General features: G+C 42.1%; 1 protein-coding gene across 1 annotated transcript in view; it reads left to right on the forward strand.

Moving 5' to 3' along the window:
- The window catches only part of gsap (gamma-secretase activating protein), a 30,026-nt gene that overhangs the window by 9,929 nt on the left and 3,534 nt on the right, over positions 1-16,563 (forward strand). Inside the window, exons 20-30 of the mRNA XM_066687049.1 lie at positions 651-785; positions 1,646-1,704; positions 2,257-2,288; positions 10,593-10,654; positions 10,826-10,921; positions 12,200-12,270; positions 12,764-12,858; positions 14,011-14,130; positions 15,902-15,963; positions 16,181-16,285; positions 16,461-16,557. Of these exons, the coding sequence (XP_066543146.1) occupies positions 651-785; positions 1,646-1,704; positions 2,257-2,288; positions 10,593-10,654; positions 10,826-10,921; positions 12,200-12,270; positions 12,764-12,858; positions 14,011-14,130; positions 15,902-15,963; positions 16,181-16,285; positions 16,461-16,557 (934 nt within the window). The remainder of the gene's footprint in view (positions 1-650; positions 786-1,645; positions 1,705-2,256; positions 2,289-10,592; positions 10,655-10,825; positions 10,922-12,199; positions 12,271-12,763; positions 12,859-14,010; positions 14,131-15,901; positions 15,964-16,180; positions 16,286-16,460; positions 16,558-16,563) is intronic.

Below are 16,563 nucleotides of genomic sequence, written 5' to 3' on the forward strand. Positions count from 1 at the left end.
TCCTGTGGAAAGCCACCTGTGCCTACATCTCTCCGTGTCGCTCTATGCAGACTATTTGGAGCTGCTGTTTTGTAGACTTCAGTCTATTTGTGTGTCATGCAGTTGCCAAACATGACCACGAGGTGGTGTACAGGAGGCCTGTATTCTCTGCTGCAGCTCCGGCACTGAGCATCTTTCATCTGAGAAAGTATCCACCGTTCGCTCTCTATACCAAAGTGAAATTGAAGGACAAGTGGGGAATTGAAAGCAGGCTTGGCTTCCACATCTGAGCACGGATTACTGCACCTTAAGAAGTGATTCTAGATGATGGGCCAGTGCTCTTCCCTTTGCTTTCCTTTCGTCTGCGTTCTCAGATCCTGAACTTGTCGAACTGTGTGGGTGAGGCTTTGATCCTCAAAATATAATAAACCCAGCGTGTTCACTGACTCTTTGTCCCAGAGACTTTGTTTTATGCTGAATATATTTGACAGCATTGTTACCAGAAAATAATATATTTGAAATGATCCAGGCAGTATTTAATTTACAGCTACTTTTGATATGAAGACATGTAATTAGAAAAATGTACTCATGCTATACCGTAAGACAAAACCACAAACAAAAACTCGTTTAAACTGAACAGTTTTTCCTTTTGCTTTTCTTTTGCATTGAAGACGAGGCATTTAAAGGGTTATTGGGAAGAGCTGCAGTGGAACATTGAGACCATGAAGTACTTTGAGGCGGTCCCGAATCTGAGATACAGGACCACCTTCGTCAGCGAAGAGTGGAATAAGCTATTGGCTGAAAGGGTAAGAACAGGGGAAAAAACAACAGACAAGTAATTTCATATCAACTACATTTTGGCCTCGTTAGAACTTGTCACCTCTCGATCGGATCAGGTTAAAAATGTGACAGCTGGCTTTTTTGTGTGCCTGAAACAGCCCTCAAAACCCAGGCTGGTGTGAATTGGAGGCCGTAGGGTGTAACCTGTCAGGCGATTGGTCACAGTATGAGCCAGAACTGAACTTGTTGTTCTCTGCTTCATTCCAATTTCCCTCCTCTTCACTCAGTGTTGTCTACTTGTTTGACAGTTTTATTTAAATGCCAAATCCCTTTTCTCACGCATATATATAACACTTATAATACTTATCATTTATGTGATCAGGGAGGAGAGGAATACATTGTTAAAGTGAAAAGGCTTGAGATTTTTTTTTTTTGAGACTTAATGGTTGTGCACTAACTTGCGAATCAGTATCTAATCTCTGAGTCGTCGATTACTTTATCATTCAAAATGCTTCATGTTCAGCGTTCTCCCCATCACTTACATTTGAAATCTGTCTTCACACTTTCATTTCTCTGTCTGGTTCCCTCAATGTGGCCTTGTTGTGAATTTCTATATTTTTACTTTTTGTTGAAGAATATTTTTGCAGAGTTCAGTTGGAGTTCAATGTGGGAGAATTCTGTACTTAATTGTTTTAGAACTCCTTTTTTGTTTATTTTTATTCCTTTCTGGCTCATGATTTCTCCAAAATGATGATAATATTTCCTAATATCCTCTTTAGCTGGGGGGAGACCACGTATCATTAATGGAAACCATTTCTAAGATGAATAGATGGATTCAGTCCAATTTGTTTTGCTTTGGCAGCTGAAATTGTGATTTTTCTTCTAGGGCTCCGAAGAAAAGAAGCCATCCAACTACTTAAGAAACATCCAAGAGAACACCAAAAAGTAGGTGGAAAAGACTGCAGAATTTAGGGCTCGTGGGACGGGGTGTGTGGGAGAAAAGGCAAAAGTAAATAAAAAAAAGACTTATTTTGATCCATCTCCCTTAACAACTGTGCTTTTTCTAAAAACAAAAAAAAGTCTCTGAATTCCAAGCACACATGCAAGAACACAGAGCCCTGTTAAGACTGACTGGCTCACGAATCTGATGATGGCAGAATTCAACACCTCCTGAGGAAACAGTGTGGCTCTGTCTCTCACATTGTTACAGGTGGCACAACGGTCGCATTGAACACAGAAACCCTTTTTCTGGCGCTGAACAGGACCCTCCATATTCCAAGGTTTTGCATTGATAAATGTGCGCTAAATTTTTTTTAAGTTTCATGGTGTGTGTTCTGGGAAGGGTTCATGTTCATTTAGGGTAATTTAGGGTCAGGGCACTATTTAAGTTTCAAGGAGACGTCTGTATACCGGTGTGTTCGCCCTCATTTCTGTTTAAACCTTTAAGCCTGATATAGAGCTTCTTTAATGTCATTTTTTTCTCTTTTGTTGTTTCAGGGTTTTGTCTACTGTGGACACCTGGCACTTAGGTAAGCCATGACTGTGTGTGTGAGGAAGAGAGAATTGTACCTCTGTGCTTTTGCTTGTCATTGACAGGAGGTTCAAAAACTAAAATATGAGAAATCCATGGTTAGTTAGACGGCGAGACGGTGGGAGTTTGTGCTTTTGTATTTCTTCCAAGACCCTGATATTTTAGGGCCTTTCTAACAGACACACAAGGTCAAATCAGGCTGTAGGTGTTTGTATAAATCAAGTAGTGCCGGGAAGAGATCATGAGGAGAATCCAACCCATTTCCTCTGGCCAGGGAGCCTGTGTCTGTGATTGGCTAAACTTGTGGATGTTTCTGGAAGTTTAAATGTGTATCACATTAGCCCTTGATCATGCAGCAAGAAAATAATTATTTCTTGTTACATAAGCTAGGAAACCGTTCCAATTCCTCCCTCCCCTGCCTGCCCCCTGGGTCTTGTCTGCTCAGGCCACACTGAACAGCTGCTGGTCTTCACACTAGCCATACCAGGCATCCTGTATGAGCATCCGTCCCCCTGCCTGCTCCTCAGCACAACCTGTGTTCGTCAGTAGAGTGGATGCTGTGTGTAGTGGATTCAGACCACCACTGAAGTTGACGCACATGAGAGACTTAAGTGGTGGATTCTGTGTCGGATAAGCCCTGCACATTGGTACTCTTGTGCTGTGCCTGGTTCGGTTCTACTCGATTCTCCTTTGCCCTGTGTTCTGCTCTGTTCTGCTGTGCCCAGTGATCTACTCTGCCCAGTGCTCTACTCTATTCTAGTCTATTCTACTCTGTTCTACTCTGCCCAGTTTTCTACTCTGTTTTACTCTCTGCAGTGTTCTACTCTTCCCAGTGTTTTACAATATTCTACTCTGCCCAGTGTTCTATGCTGTTCTGTCCTGCCAAGTGTTATAATCTGTTCTTCTCTGCCCAGTGTTCTACTCTACCTAGTGTACTTCTCTGTTCTACTGTGTTCTATTCTGTTCTACTCTATTATTATTATTATTATTATTTATTTATTTATTTATTAATTAGCAGACACCCTTATCCAGGGAGACTTATAAAATAAAAGCACAATACAAAGTGCAAAAATATAGTACAGTGTTCTACTCTGTACTACTGTTCAGTGTTCTGTCCTGCCCAGTGTTCTAATCTGCCTAGTGTTCTACTGTGTTCTACTCTCTTCAGTGTTCTACTGTGTTCTACTGTGTTCTACTCTCTTCAGTGTTCTACTGTGTTCTACTGTGTTCTACTCTCTTCAGTGTTCTACTGTGTTCTACTCTCTTCAGTGTTCTACTGTGTTCTACTGTGTTCTACTCTCTTCAGTGTTCTACTGTGTTCTACTCTCTTCAGTGTTCTACTGTGTTCTACTGTGTTCTACTCTCTTCAGTGTTCTACTGTGTTCTACTCTCTTCAGTGTTCTACTGTGTTCTGCTGTTCTACTCTCTTCAGTGTTCTACTGTGTTCTACTCTCTTCAGTGTTCTACTGTGTTCTACTCTCTTCAGTGTTCTACTGTGTTCTACTGTGTTCTACTCTCTTCAGTGTTCTACTGTGTTCTACTGTGTTCTACTCTCTTCAGTGTTCTACTGTGTTCTACTCTCTTCAGTGTTCTACTGTGTTCTACTCTCTTCAGTGTTCTACTGTGTTCTACTGTGTTCTACTCTCTTCAGTGTTCTACTGTGTTCTACTGTGTTCTACTCTCTTCAGTGTTCTACTGTGTTCTACTGTGTTCTACTCTCTTCAGTGTTCTACTGTGTTCTACTCTCTTCAGTGTTCTACTGTGTTCTACTGTGTTCTACTCTCTTCAGTGTTCTACTGTGTTCTACTCTCTTCAGTGTTCTACTGTGTTCTACTGTGTTCTACTCTCTTCAGTGTTCTACTGTGTTCTACTCTCTTCAGTGTTCTACTGTGTTCTGCTGTTCTACTCTCTTCAGTGTTCTACTGTGTTCTACTCTCTTCAGTGTTCTACTGTGTTCTACTCTCTTCAGTGTTCTACTGTGTTCTACTGTGTTCTACTCTCTTCAGTGTTCTACTGTGTTCTACTGTGTTCTACTCTCTTCAGTGTTCTACTGTGTTCTACTCTCTTCAGTGTTCTACTGTGTTCTACTCTCTTCAGTGTTCTACTGTGTTCTACTGTGTTCTACTCTCTTCAGTGTTCTACTGTGTTCTACTGTGTTCTACTCTCTTCAGTGTTCTACTGTGTTCTACTCTCTTCAGTGTTCTACTGTGTTCTACTCTCTTCAGTGTTCTACTGTGTTCTACTCTCTTCAGTGTTCTACTGTGTTCTACTGTGTTCTACTCTCTTCAGTGTTCTACTCTGTTCTACTCTCTTCAGTGTTCTACTCTGTTCTACTCTATTATTATTATTATTATTATTATTATTATTATTATTATTATTATTATTTATTTATTTATTAATTAGCAGACACCCTTATCCAGGGAGACTTATAAAATAAAAGCACAATACAAAGTGCAAAAATATAGTACAGTGTTCTACTCTGTACTACCGTTCAGTGTTCTGTCCTGCCCAGTGTTCTAATCTGCCTAGTGTTCTACTGTGTTCTACTCTCTTCAGTGTTCTACTGTGTTCTACTGTGTTCTACTCTCTTCAGTGTTCTACTGTGTTCTACTGTGTTCTACTCTCTTCAGTGTTCTACTGTGTTCTACTGTGTTCTACTCTCTTCAGTATTCTACTGTGTTCTACTCTCTTCAGTGTTCTACTGTGTTCTACTCTCTTCAGTGTTCTACTGTGTTCTACTGTGTTCTACTCTCTTCAGTGTTCTACTGTGTTCTACTCTCTTCAGTGTTCTACTGTGTTCTACTCTCTTCAGTGTTCTACTGTGTTCTACTCTCTTCAGTGTTCTACTGTGTTCTACTGTGTTCTACTCTCTTCAGTGTTCTACTGTGTTCTACTCTCTTCAGTGTTCTACTGTGTTCTGCTGTTCTACTCTCTTCAGTGTTCTACTGTGTTCTACTCTCTTCAGTGTTCTACTGTGTTCTACTGTGTTCTACTCTCTTCAGTGTTCTACTGTGTTCTACTGTGTTCTACTCTCTTCAGTGTTCTACTGTGTTCTACTCTCTTCAGTGTTCTACTGTGTTCTACTCTCTTCAGTGTTCTACTGTGTTCTACTGTGTTCTACTCTCTTCAGTGTTCTACTGTGTTCTACTGTGTTCTACTCTCTTCAGTGTTCTACTGTGTTCTACTCTCTTCAGTGTTCTACTCTGTTCTACTCTATTATTATTATTATTATTATTATTATTATTTATTTATTTATTTATTAATTAGCAGACACCCTTATCCAGGGAGACTTATAAAATAAAAGCACAATACAAAGTGCAAAAATATAGTACAGTGTTCTACTCTGTACTACTGTTCAGTGTTCTGTCCTGCCCAGTGTTCTAATCTGCCTAGTGTTCTACTGTGTTCTACTCTCTTCAGTGTTCTACTGTGTTCTACTGTGTTCTACTCTCTTCAGTGTTCTACTGTGTTCTACTGTGTTCTACTCTCTTCAGTGTTCTACTGTGTTCTACTGTGTTCTACTCTCTTCAGTATTCTACTGTGTTCTACTCTCTTCAGTGTTCTACTGTGTTCTACTCTCTTCAGTGTTCTACTGTGTTCTACTGTGTTCTACTCTCTTCAGTGTTCTACTGTGTTCTACTGTGTTCTACTCTCTTCAGTGTTCTACTGTGTTCTACTCTCTTCAGTGTTCTACTGTGTTCTACTCTCTTCAGTGTTCTACTGTGTTCTACTGTGTTCTACTCTCTTCAGTGTTCTACTGTGTTCTACTGTGTTCTACTCTCTTCAGTGTTCTACTGTGTTCTACTCTCTTCAGTGTTCTACTCTGTTCTACTCTATTATTATTATTATTATTATTATTATTATTTATTTATTTATTTATTAATTAGCAGACACCCTTATCCAGGGAGACTTATAAAATAAAAGCACAATACAAAGTGCAAAAATATAGTACAGTGTTCTACTCTGTACTACTGTTCAGTGTTCTGTCCTGCCCAGTGTTCTAATCTGCCTAGTGTTCTACTGTGTTCTACTCTCTTCAGTGTTCTACTGTGTTCTACTGTGTTCTACTCTCTTCAGTGTTCTACTGTGTTCTACTGTGTTCTACTCTCTTCAGTGTTCTACTGTGTTCTACTCTCTTCAGTGTTCTACTGTGTTCTACTGTGTTCTACTCTCTTCAGTGTTCTACTGTGTTCTACTCTCTTCAGTGTTCTACTGTGTTCTACTCTCTTCAGTGTTCTACTGTGTTCTACTGTGTTCTACTCTCTTCAGTGTTCTACTGTGTTCTACTGTGTTCTACTCTCTTCAGTATTCTACTGTGTTCTACTCTCTTCAGTGTTCTACTGTGTTCTACTCTCTTCAGTGTTCTACTGTGTTCTACTGTGTTCTACTCTCTTCAGTGTTCTACTGTGTTCTACTCTCTTCAGTGTTCTACTGTGTTCTACTCTCTTCAGTGTTCTACTGTGTTCTACTGTGTTCTACTCTCTTCAGTGTTCTACTGTGTTCTACTGTGTTCTACTCTCTTCAGTGTTCTACTGTGTTCTGCTGTTCTACTCTCTTCAGTGTTCTACTGTGTTCTACTGTGTTCTACTCTCTTCAGTGTTCTACTGTGTTCTACTCTCTTCAGTGTTCTACTGTGTTCTACTGTGTTCTACTCTCTTCAGTGTTCTACTGTGTTCTACTGTGTTCTACTCTCTTCAGTGTTCTACTGTGTTCTACTGTGTTCTACTCTCTTCAGTGTTCTACTGTGTTCTACTCTCTTCAGTGTTCTACTGTGTTCTACTCTCTTCAGTGTTCTACTGTGTTCTACTCTCTTCAGTGTTCTACTGTGTTCTACTGTGTTCTACTCTCTTCAGTGTTCTACTGTGTTCTACTGTGTTCTACTCTCTTCAGTGTTCTACTGTGTTCTGCTGTTCTACTCTCTTCAGTGTTCTACTGTGTTCTACTGTGTTCTACTCTCTTCAGTGTTCTACTGTGTTCTACTCTCTTCAGTGTTCTACTGTGTTCTACTGTGTTCTACTCTCTTCAGTGTTCTACTGTGTTCTACTCTCTTCAGTGTTCTACTGTGTTCTACTCTCTTCAGTGTTCTACTCTGTTCTACTCTCTTCAGTGTTCTACTCTGTTCTACTCTATTATTATTATTATTATTATTGTTATTATTTATTTATTTATTAATTAGCAGACACCCTTATCCAGGGAGACTTATAAAATAAAAGCACAATACAAAGTGCAAAAATATAGTACAGTGTTCTACTCTGTACTACCGTTCAGTGTTCTGTCCTGCCCAGTCTTCTAATCTGCCTAGTGTTCTACTGTGTTCTATTCTCTTCAGTGTTCTACTGTGTTCTGCTGTTCTACTCTCTTCAGTGTTCTACTGTGTTCTACTGTGTTCTACTCTCTTCAGTGTTCTACTGTGTTCTACTCTCTTCAGTGTTCTACTGTGTTCTACTCTCTTCAGTGTTCTACTGTGTTCTGCTGTTCTACTCTCTTCAGTGTTCTACTGTGTTCTGCTGTTCTACTCTCTTCAGTGTTCTACTGTGTTCTACTCTCTTCAGTGTTCTACTGTGTTCTACTCTCTTCAGTGTTCTACTGTGTTCTACTCTCTTCAGTGTTCTACTGTGTTCTACTCTCTTCAGTGTTCTACTGTGTTCTACTGTGTTCTACTCTCTTCAGTGTTCTACTGTGTTCTACTCTCTTCAGTGTTCTACTGTGTTCTACTCTCTTCAGTGTTCTACTGTGTTCTACTGTGTTCTACTCTCTTCAGTGTTCTACTGTGTTCTACTGTGTTCTACTCTCTTCAGTGTTCTACTGTGTTCTACTCTCTTCAGTGTTCTACTGTGTTCTGCTGTTCTACTCTCTTCAGTGTTCTACTGTGTTCTACTCTCTTCAGTGTTCTACTGTGTTCTACTGTGTTCTACTCTCTTCAGTGTTCTACTGTGTTCTACTGTGTTCTACTCTCTTCAGTGTTCTACTGTGTTCTACTCTCTTCAGTGTTCTACTGTGTTCTACTCTCTTCAGTGTTCTACTGTGTTCTACTGTGTTCTACTCTCTTCAGTGTTCTACTGTGTTCTACTGTGTTCTACTCTCTTCAGTGTTCTACTGTGTTCTACTCTCTTCAGTGTTCTACTCTGTTCTACTCTATTATTATTATTATTATTATTATTATTATTATTATTATTATTATTATTTATTTATTTATTAATTAGCAGACACCCTTATCCAGGGAGACTTATAAAATAAAAGCACAATACAAAGTGCAAAAATATAGTACAGTGTTCTACTCTGTACTACTGTTCAGTGTTCTGTCCTGCCCAGTGTTCTAATCTGCCTAGTGTTCTACTGTGTTCTACTCTCTTCAGTGTTCTACTGTGTTCTACTGTGTTCTACTCTCTTCAGTGTTCTACTGTGTTCTACTGTGTTCTACTCTCTTCAGTGTTCTACTGTGTTCTGCTGTTCTACTCTCTTCAGTGTTCTACTGTGTTCTACTGTGTTCTACTCTCTTCAGTGTTCTACTGTGTTCTACTCTCTTCAGTGTTCTACTGTGTTCTACTGTGTTCTACTCTCTTCAGTGTTCTACTGTGTTCTACTCTCTTCAGTGTTCTACTGTGTTCTACTCTCTTCAGTGTTCTACTCTGTTCTACTCTCTTCAGTGTTCTACTCTGTTCTACTCTATTATTATTATTATTATTATTGTTATTATTTATTTATTTATTAATTAGCAGACACCCTTATCCAGGGAGACTTATAAAATAAAAGCACAATACAAAGTGCAAAAATATAGTACAGTGTTCTACTCTGTACTACCGTTCAGTGTTCTGTCCTGCCCAGTCTTCTAATCTGCCTAGTGTTCTACTGTGTTCTATTCTCTTCAGTGTTCTACTGTGTTCTGCTGTTCTACTCTCTTCAGTGTTCTACTGTGTTCTACTGTGTTCTACTCTCTTCAGTGTTCTACTGTGTTCTACTCTCTTCAGTGTTCTACTGTGTTCTACTCTCTTCAGTGTTCTACTGTGTTCTACTCTCTTCAGTGTTCTACTGTGTTCTGCTGTTCTACTCTCTTCAGTGTTCTACTGTGTTCTGCTGTTCTACTCTCTTCAGTGTTCTACTGTGTTCTACTCTCTTCAGTGTTCTACTGTGTTCTACTGTGTTCTACTCTCTTCAGTGTTCTACTCTGTTCTACTCTCTTCAGTGTTCTACTCTGTTCTACTCTATTATTATTATTATTATTATTATTATTATTATTATTATTAATTTATTTATTAATTAGCAGACACCCTTATCCAGGGAGACTTATAAAATAAAAGCACAATACAAAGTGCAAAAATATAGTACAGTGTTCTACTCTGTACTACTGTTCAGTGTTCTGTCCTGCCCAGTCTTCTAATCTGCCTAGTGTTCTACTGTGTTCTACTCTCTTCAGTGTTCTACTGTGTTCTACTGTGTTCTACTCTCTTCAGTGTTCTACTGTGTTCTGCTGTTCTACTCTCTTCAGTATTCTACTGTGTTCTACTCTCTTCAGTGTTCTACTGTGTTCTGCTGTTCTACTCTCTTCAGTGTTCTACTGTGTTCTACTCTCTTCAGTGTTCTACTGTGTTCTACTCTCTTCAGTGTTCTACTGTGTTCTACTGTGTTCTACTCTCTTCAGTGTTCTACTGTGTTCTGCTGTTCTACTCTCTTCAGTATTCTACTGTGTTCTACTCTCTTCAGTGTTCTACTTTGTTCTGCTGTTCTACTCTCTTCAGTGTTCTACTGTGTTCTACTCTCTTCAGTGTTCTACTCTGTTCTACTCTCTTCAGTGTTCTACTCTGTTCTACTCTATTATTATTATTATTATTATTATTATTATTTATTTATTTATTTATTAATTAGCAGACACCCTTATCCAGGGAGACTTATAAAATAAAAGTACAATACAAAGTGCAAAAATATAGTACAGTGTTCTACTCTGTACTACTGTTCAGTGTTCTGTCCTGCCCAGTGTTCTAATCTGCCTAGTGTTCTACTGTGTTCTACTCTCTTCAGTGTTCTACTGTGTTCTACTGTGTTCTACTCTCTTCAGTGTTCTACTGTGTTCTACTGTGTTCTACTCTCTTCAGTGTTCTACTGTGTTCTACTCTCTTCAGTGTTCTACTGTGTTCTGCTGTTCTACTCTCTTCAGTGTTCTACTGTGTTCTACTGTGTTCTACTCTCTTCAGTGTTCTACTGTGTTCTACTGTGTTCTGCTGTTCTACTCTCTTCAGTGTTCTACTGTGTTCTACTATGCCCAGTGTTCAGCTCTGTTCCTCCTGTGCCCTGTGTTCTCCTCCAGATAAGAAGCTGGTCCCTCTCTTCCAGGAGGAGGATCACCAGCAGAGGGTGCTGATAGGCCTGGTAAGTCTGTGGCGTCACCACTCACCCACTCAGGCCACAGAAAATCTCCACACCACCACCTGGGTACTGGATTTTACTTACGACAAGCATAAAGATTGAAGATAAAATTTAGGGTTTATTAACACTCTCATATGTCTGTGTGTGCTAATGTCTTTTAAAACCTGCCTGCAGATGGTGGACAAACTCAGGGAGCATCTGAACAGACACCTGCATCGCCTGGGCAAGAAGAGGATCGACGGGCTGGTGGTGAACTACGTGGCACAATTGGTGTGTCTGATTTACTCTCCTCTTCTAAAGTGATTTTGTTTCTGGACAAATGGGACATTGCAGATTGACTCTGCCGTTGTCTTCTATCAGTTGCCACTGTTCCCTGAGTCACCCGGCCTCGCCGCCTCACTGTGGTGGCTTTTCTTTTTGAGTGACAATGGAAAATCCACTTCTGTCAGGATGCCATCTCTCTGTATTGCACATAGCATGTAGTATCAGTTGAGAAACTGCATGGGAAGTCAGCAGTACCAACATCCCAGCTAGGATGACATGGGCAGAAAACTGTGTCATGTGGCTTTGAATAAGGTTTCCAAGGCATCGGCCTCTGAAGGTTTTCCTAGTAGAACATGAAGACTTGCAACACACATTCCGAGTACAGGAAATTGAAGGGAAGCGTTAGCAGCAAAAGTGACATCCTGTTTTTCAAGAAGCGAGGGTACAACAGGACGTGCGTTGGTGATCCGGAGCAGGCATGAGTGTCAATACAGAAGTGAAACAATAGAGGAGCGGTCGCAGTTGCTTTCTTCAACACATCAAAAGACTTTCACTGAAATGAGCAGAACAGTATTAAGACCAAATAAAAAGACACACAGATGGAATATGAAGCATCTTAATCTTAAACATGTTTTCGGCCAGGAGACGCAGACGACACTGTGAGCACAGTTTAATCTGTATTAGTCAAAGCTCCGTGGGGACCCGGGTGTTTATTAGCTGACTGAGTCCTGGCAGTGCTTGGGATGGGGTACACGTGCCCTCTGGTGAGCTTCCAGACCCAGTCAGTCAGCGTCTTAGCCTGGGTTCAGACTGGCATCTCGCCAGCTGTGGGACCCACTCGGGAGCCCTGGGGCGGGGACCATACTGAACATATTATCTGAAATCAGACAGACCCAAACAGCTGGGCTTGAAATACTGTCTGTGCAGCTCTGTAGCGGGCTGTGTTAGGCCACTGCCTTGGGAAGCAGGTGGAAAAACACATTGCTTAGTCAGGGCACAGTGCTGGGCAGGTTCTCTAGTCTGAGAGAGGCCGTCTTGCCCTGGCGCACCGCTGTCAAGGAGTCATCTGACACAGTTCAGCTATGAAATACCATGAATTTAATTCAGAGGTATCAGAGTGTCTGTCTACCTAGGTCCGCGACAGCAATGCGATAAAGCAGTGTCTGATGACTGGACAGTGTCGGTTGTGCAGTGGCTGGCACTGACGCCTCTGTTACTGCAGTAAATGCCTGTGTGCCTGTGAGGGTGTGTGGTGTTAACCAGGCCTCCTCTCCCTCTCGCCAGCTGGAGCTGGTCAGACGCATCCTGGAGACGCTGTGGGTGAAGTTTAACCTCCGCTCTCAGCTGCTGTGTTTGTAAGTACAACCCTTGTGTCCGCTGTCTAGCCTTTTCCCCTGCACTACTGAAGTGTAAATAGAGCTCAGTGCTGACCACAAGCCAGGCTTCAAATGGAAAAGGACTTTTTTATGTTTACACCCTGTCAGGCGAGTTTGTTTCCATGCTACCGCTGTAGCCATATTTCCATGCATACAGGGCACTGGGCCTGTGGGGCAGTTTGCCCTTCAGGACCCACAGAAAGAGTGGGATGTTTAGTCATTAGCTGGATGTAGCAGTTGGGTAAAAGCTCATTTTGCAGGGTTTTCTCCTCATAGTCTTTGTAGTTCATTCCTTCTCCTTTCCCTCACTCTAGTGTCTGCTCGGTTGGGTCCTGCACTTGGTCATTGGCCTTTTGTTCCCTGTCTCCCTGAATAAGGCAACATGGGCTGATGTCAGTGGGTCACTTCTGGCCAGAACAAAGTGTTCCTTCTGACACTTTTCTTTTTCTCTGTTTGTCATTTGCTGCCCCAGCAAACAGCAAGGCAGCCCTGCCGAGTGGGCTGTGTTTCATGTGATGAGCCGGGTCTTGGAAGCCGCTAAAGGTCTCTGCTTGCCCCTGCCTCCTGGTAAGCACCCCGCACTGCCCTGTCTGTAACGATGCGGTTGTAGACACAAACTCTTTTCAGCAATTTTATTTTTCTATTATTTTCTGTCTGTCTTTTATTTCTTGAATAATCGTTTTTCACTGTCAATGTGTCTGTGGAGGGCCAGAGATAAGGATCATCTGAACCCACCTAGAAACTCTGCTAGGACTCGCTAGGTTGACTGTGTTCAATAAACCCCAAAGTTTTCGTATGTTTGTGTGTGAGAATGGAAATATATAATCCATAAGCAGCTCAGAAAAAGAAACAAATAACTTCTGAAGGAGCTAAGCCAAAACATCCTCCCACCTTATTGCTAAGTCTGAAGCCGGGCCAAAAAATCTTTTAATATTTTCGTAGCCTGGAGAGAGGGTTGTTTTTCTTCTCTGTGTGTTCAGTGCTGGAGCAGCGCAAGTGATGCGTGGGTCTGAGCCGGACTGCGGCCGTGTGTGCGGCTTCCTGCTGAATTGTTCCCAGGGGCTCTGCTGGACGGGCAGCGGTCAAAGGTCAGAGAGGATCTCTGTGCTGTGGAGCGAGAGTCTCGGGCCGCCTCTGGATGATTGTCTGCTCGATACGGTTCAGCAGAGCCTGCACTCAGCAGTGTCAGTCTACCAAATACAAATTTTCGTTTCTGTTTCGGGGTCATTTGACCGAAGTCACTAACTTCTCATTTTCAGGAGACATCTAGGCTGCTCTTTCTTCCTCTGTACAAGAGGATATGTGCTAAAGCTGGAGTTCAGAGTATATGGAAGGGAACTGCTTTAAATGTGAAATGTGAATCAGTCCCTTTAAAAGAAAACATAATTATCGAGCCACGGTAATTAATTTTGGCCAAGTAAGAGCAGAAGTCGTGACTGTACGTACAGGACCGAATCTTAGGCCGAATGTGAGCCACAGCCGTTCCAAGTGTCTCGGTTCGTATTTCTATATTTGAAGTGCTGTAGACAAATGCAACCACAGAGTGACAACCTGGGGAAATTCTTTGGCTTCTGCTTTTCGTGCTTCTACCTCCACTTCCTTATTTCCATATTTGACAGCTCAGAAGTCGAGCCCATCGAACCTGCATCGGACCTCTATGCTCTTGTAAGACCTTTTCCCAGTGGCGGTGTGTGCAGTGAGGGCTGCTCTGTGTTACAGGTTTCAACTCCCTGCTGACGGTGCTGGGCCTGCGCTGCCTGCCCACTCACACCTTCCTGCAGTACCTGGACCATGGCATCCTGCAGCTCACCGAGCCCTTCGTCATGCAGCTGTTCAAAGGTACGGCAGGATCTATACCCCACCACACCCCCCACTCCATCTCGCAGTACGGCAGTGTGCTGTGGAAGAGGCGGGGAGGGCAAGGGAACGGACATATTTGACCGTTTGAAAACCTTCTGCAGACTTCCTGCTCTGCCTTCTGTCATTTTACAGCTGTCACAGGTCACCAGCACTGCCTTATTGTGACAGGAAACAAACTATTGATTGATAGACATGGTCAGTGTATGGCTTTGCTGCAGGAACACAATTCTGCCATCTTCAAATTTAAATCGTAAATAAAAAGACTGCTATATGGTGTGAATAAAGCATCTGCCAGGGAAAAAGGTCTCCCAAGATGCGGTTGAAGCTCAGAAGTGTGTGAAGTCTCCTGGAGGTCCACATATATATCTATATATATAGTATAGATACTATATCAAGGAGTGTGAGCTTCTCCTCATCACTCGCATCACTGCATCCGTCTGAAATTCCTTTTCAATGAGCTGGTAGGTATTTCCTTTAGCACTGACGATTGTCCAACAAGCCTGTGCCCCATGTAAACACCATTGTTGTCCAAAAGGCAAACCCCTTACATAATGGCCGGACAATGGAGTTGTCAGTGTAATAAATTGGTGTTAATAAATACGTAGGAGTCATAGCCGTCAGTGGAACATGAAGCTGAATCGCTGTGGTGAACGGTCAGGAATGTCGCTCCCTAAATCCCAAAGCGGACACGGTGTTGCGGATGCTTGGCAGCTGCGGTGTTGGCAATCCCTGCTTGCGACCAGATTAAACGGGATTGTTCCAGTAGCCGTCACTGCATCGGGTTACTTGTTTTGGTACATTTGTATTGTTTTTGAGAATATTTGAACTACAGCCAGTGTCCAAAGCCCTAGGACTTAATAGCATGCTAATTACCAAGATTTTAAATTTTAAAGAAGAGAAAATGTTGATTGTTAGTGCTGTATACTTCTCTGACTTTTGTATGATGTATACAGCATCTCTAACAATCTTTTGTGTGCATGTAATCCTTCACATCATTTGAATTTTATTTAGAATGATTGATAAATGTCCTCCTCTAATACATATTAGAACTGAGAAACTTTTGCCTAATTAACCTGCTATACAGGCAGGAAGCGCACACAGCTTCAGATCTGTGCAGAGGACACCATGTTTATGTGACGCACCAACAATAAGACCACAATCGGGTTGCTAGAAATCAGGCTTCCCCATTAGTGCTGCCAACAAAACATCAGCCTTGTGGTTTAGCTGGCTCAGATAGGAGATGTTTGTGGAGAAAGCCAATACAGATTTCACAAGGAAACGGGGAGGAGGCAACGCCAATGCCTGGCAGGGCCTGGGAGCTGCAGGTTCTGGAGACGTGCACCATTAGAGGGAAATGCGCAGGGAGGTGCAGGGCAAGCTGTTGCCAAGAGTCTTGAGATCCCATTCATTGCATCCTCTCAGGAGTTGTTGGAGTCTACCAAAGGAGAATGTATTTATTTTAACAACCTGATTTTTAAAGCAAACCTGTGCCTGTACCTAATGCCTCGTAAATAAATACGAAAATTTATAATAACAAGATAATTGCAGTGCTTCAGAATCTGTTGAAGGGACAGTTCGGTTCCTGCAGGTCTTATATGTACCTTTCAGTTAGCAACTGATTAACACCTGGAAAGAACCGTGGATGGTATTTTATCCGAATAATGACGTCAGACCTGATATTGTGTCTCAAGCAATCGAATGGGCCTCTTTAGAAACAGGAATGACGCTTCTCTGTTTTCTGCTTTTGAAGAGCTGGACAACAGCGACCAGAACGAGGAGCTGAAGTTCAGCATCGTAAAGAGACTGCCAGAGGTGAGACGGGAGACACGTGTAATATGAACCCAAAAACTTTTCTGAAGGGACCTTCCGTGTTTTGTAAACGGCCAGTTCGCTCATGTCTCTTGTGTCTTGAACCTTAAATTTAATAGGCATCTTAAAAGCAGATGGACAGACCTGTATTGATGTGCCGTGAATGTCTCTTTCCTCGTGCATAAACCCGGTGATTTCTGATTCAAAACATTTGTTTCAGTCTATGGGCCAGAAGATCTATCAGCTCTGGGATCACCCCATCAGCTCGGCCTGCATCGCCAGGAACTACGTTAGAAGCCTCTTTGTAAAGCTCGAGAAAAAGCAGGTAACTTGGCCGCGTACGGAGGTGGGATATAGTTTGCTAAACTTGAAGTGTACAGTGTGTTTAGTTTGTTTTATTCTGCTCTTGGAGGGATGCCGAGGGATTGCAGTGTCATTTTTGATTGAAAGCCTCTGTTTTGGTCTGTGCCTGACTGGTGTCCGATGCCCTGGTGTTTCAGGGGACGACCCGGGCAGAAAGGGACAGGTCTTTCTTCCAGTCCGAGTTCATGCCGCTCAGCTACTTGACCAAAACCCTTTACGACGTGGAGGATCAAGGTATTT

The sequence above is a fragment of the Amia ocellicauda genome, chromosome 15 (genome assembly GCF_036373705.1).
Source record: "Amia ocellicauda isolate fAmiCal2 chromosome 15, fAmiCal2.hap1, whole genome shotgun sequence".
Taxonomy (NCBI): Eukaryota; Metazoa; Chordata; class Actinopteri; order Amiiformes; family Amiidae; genus Amia; species Amia ocellicauda.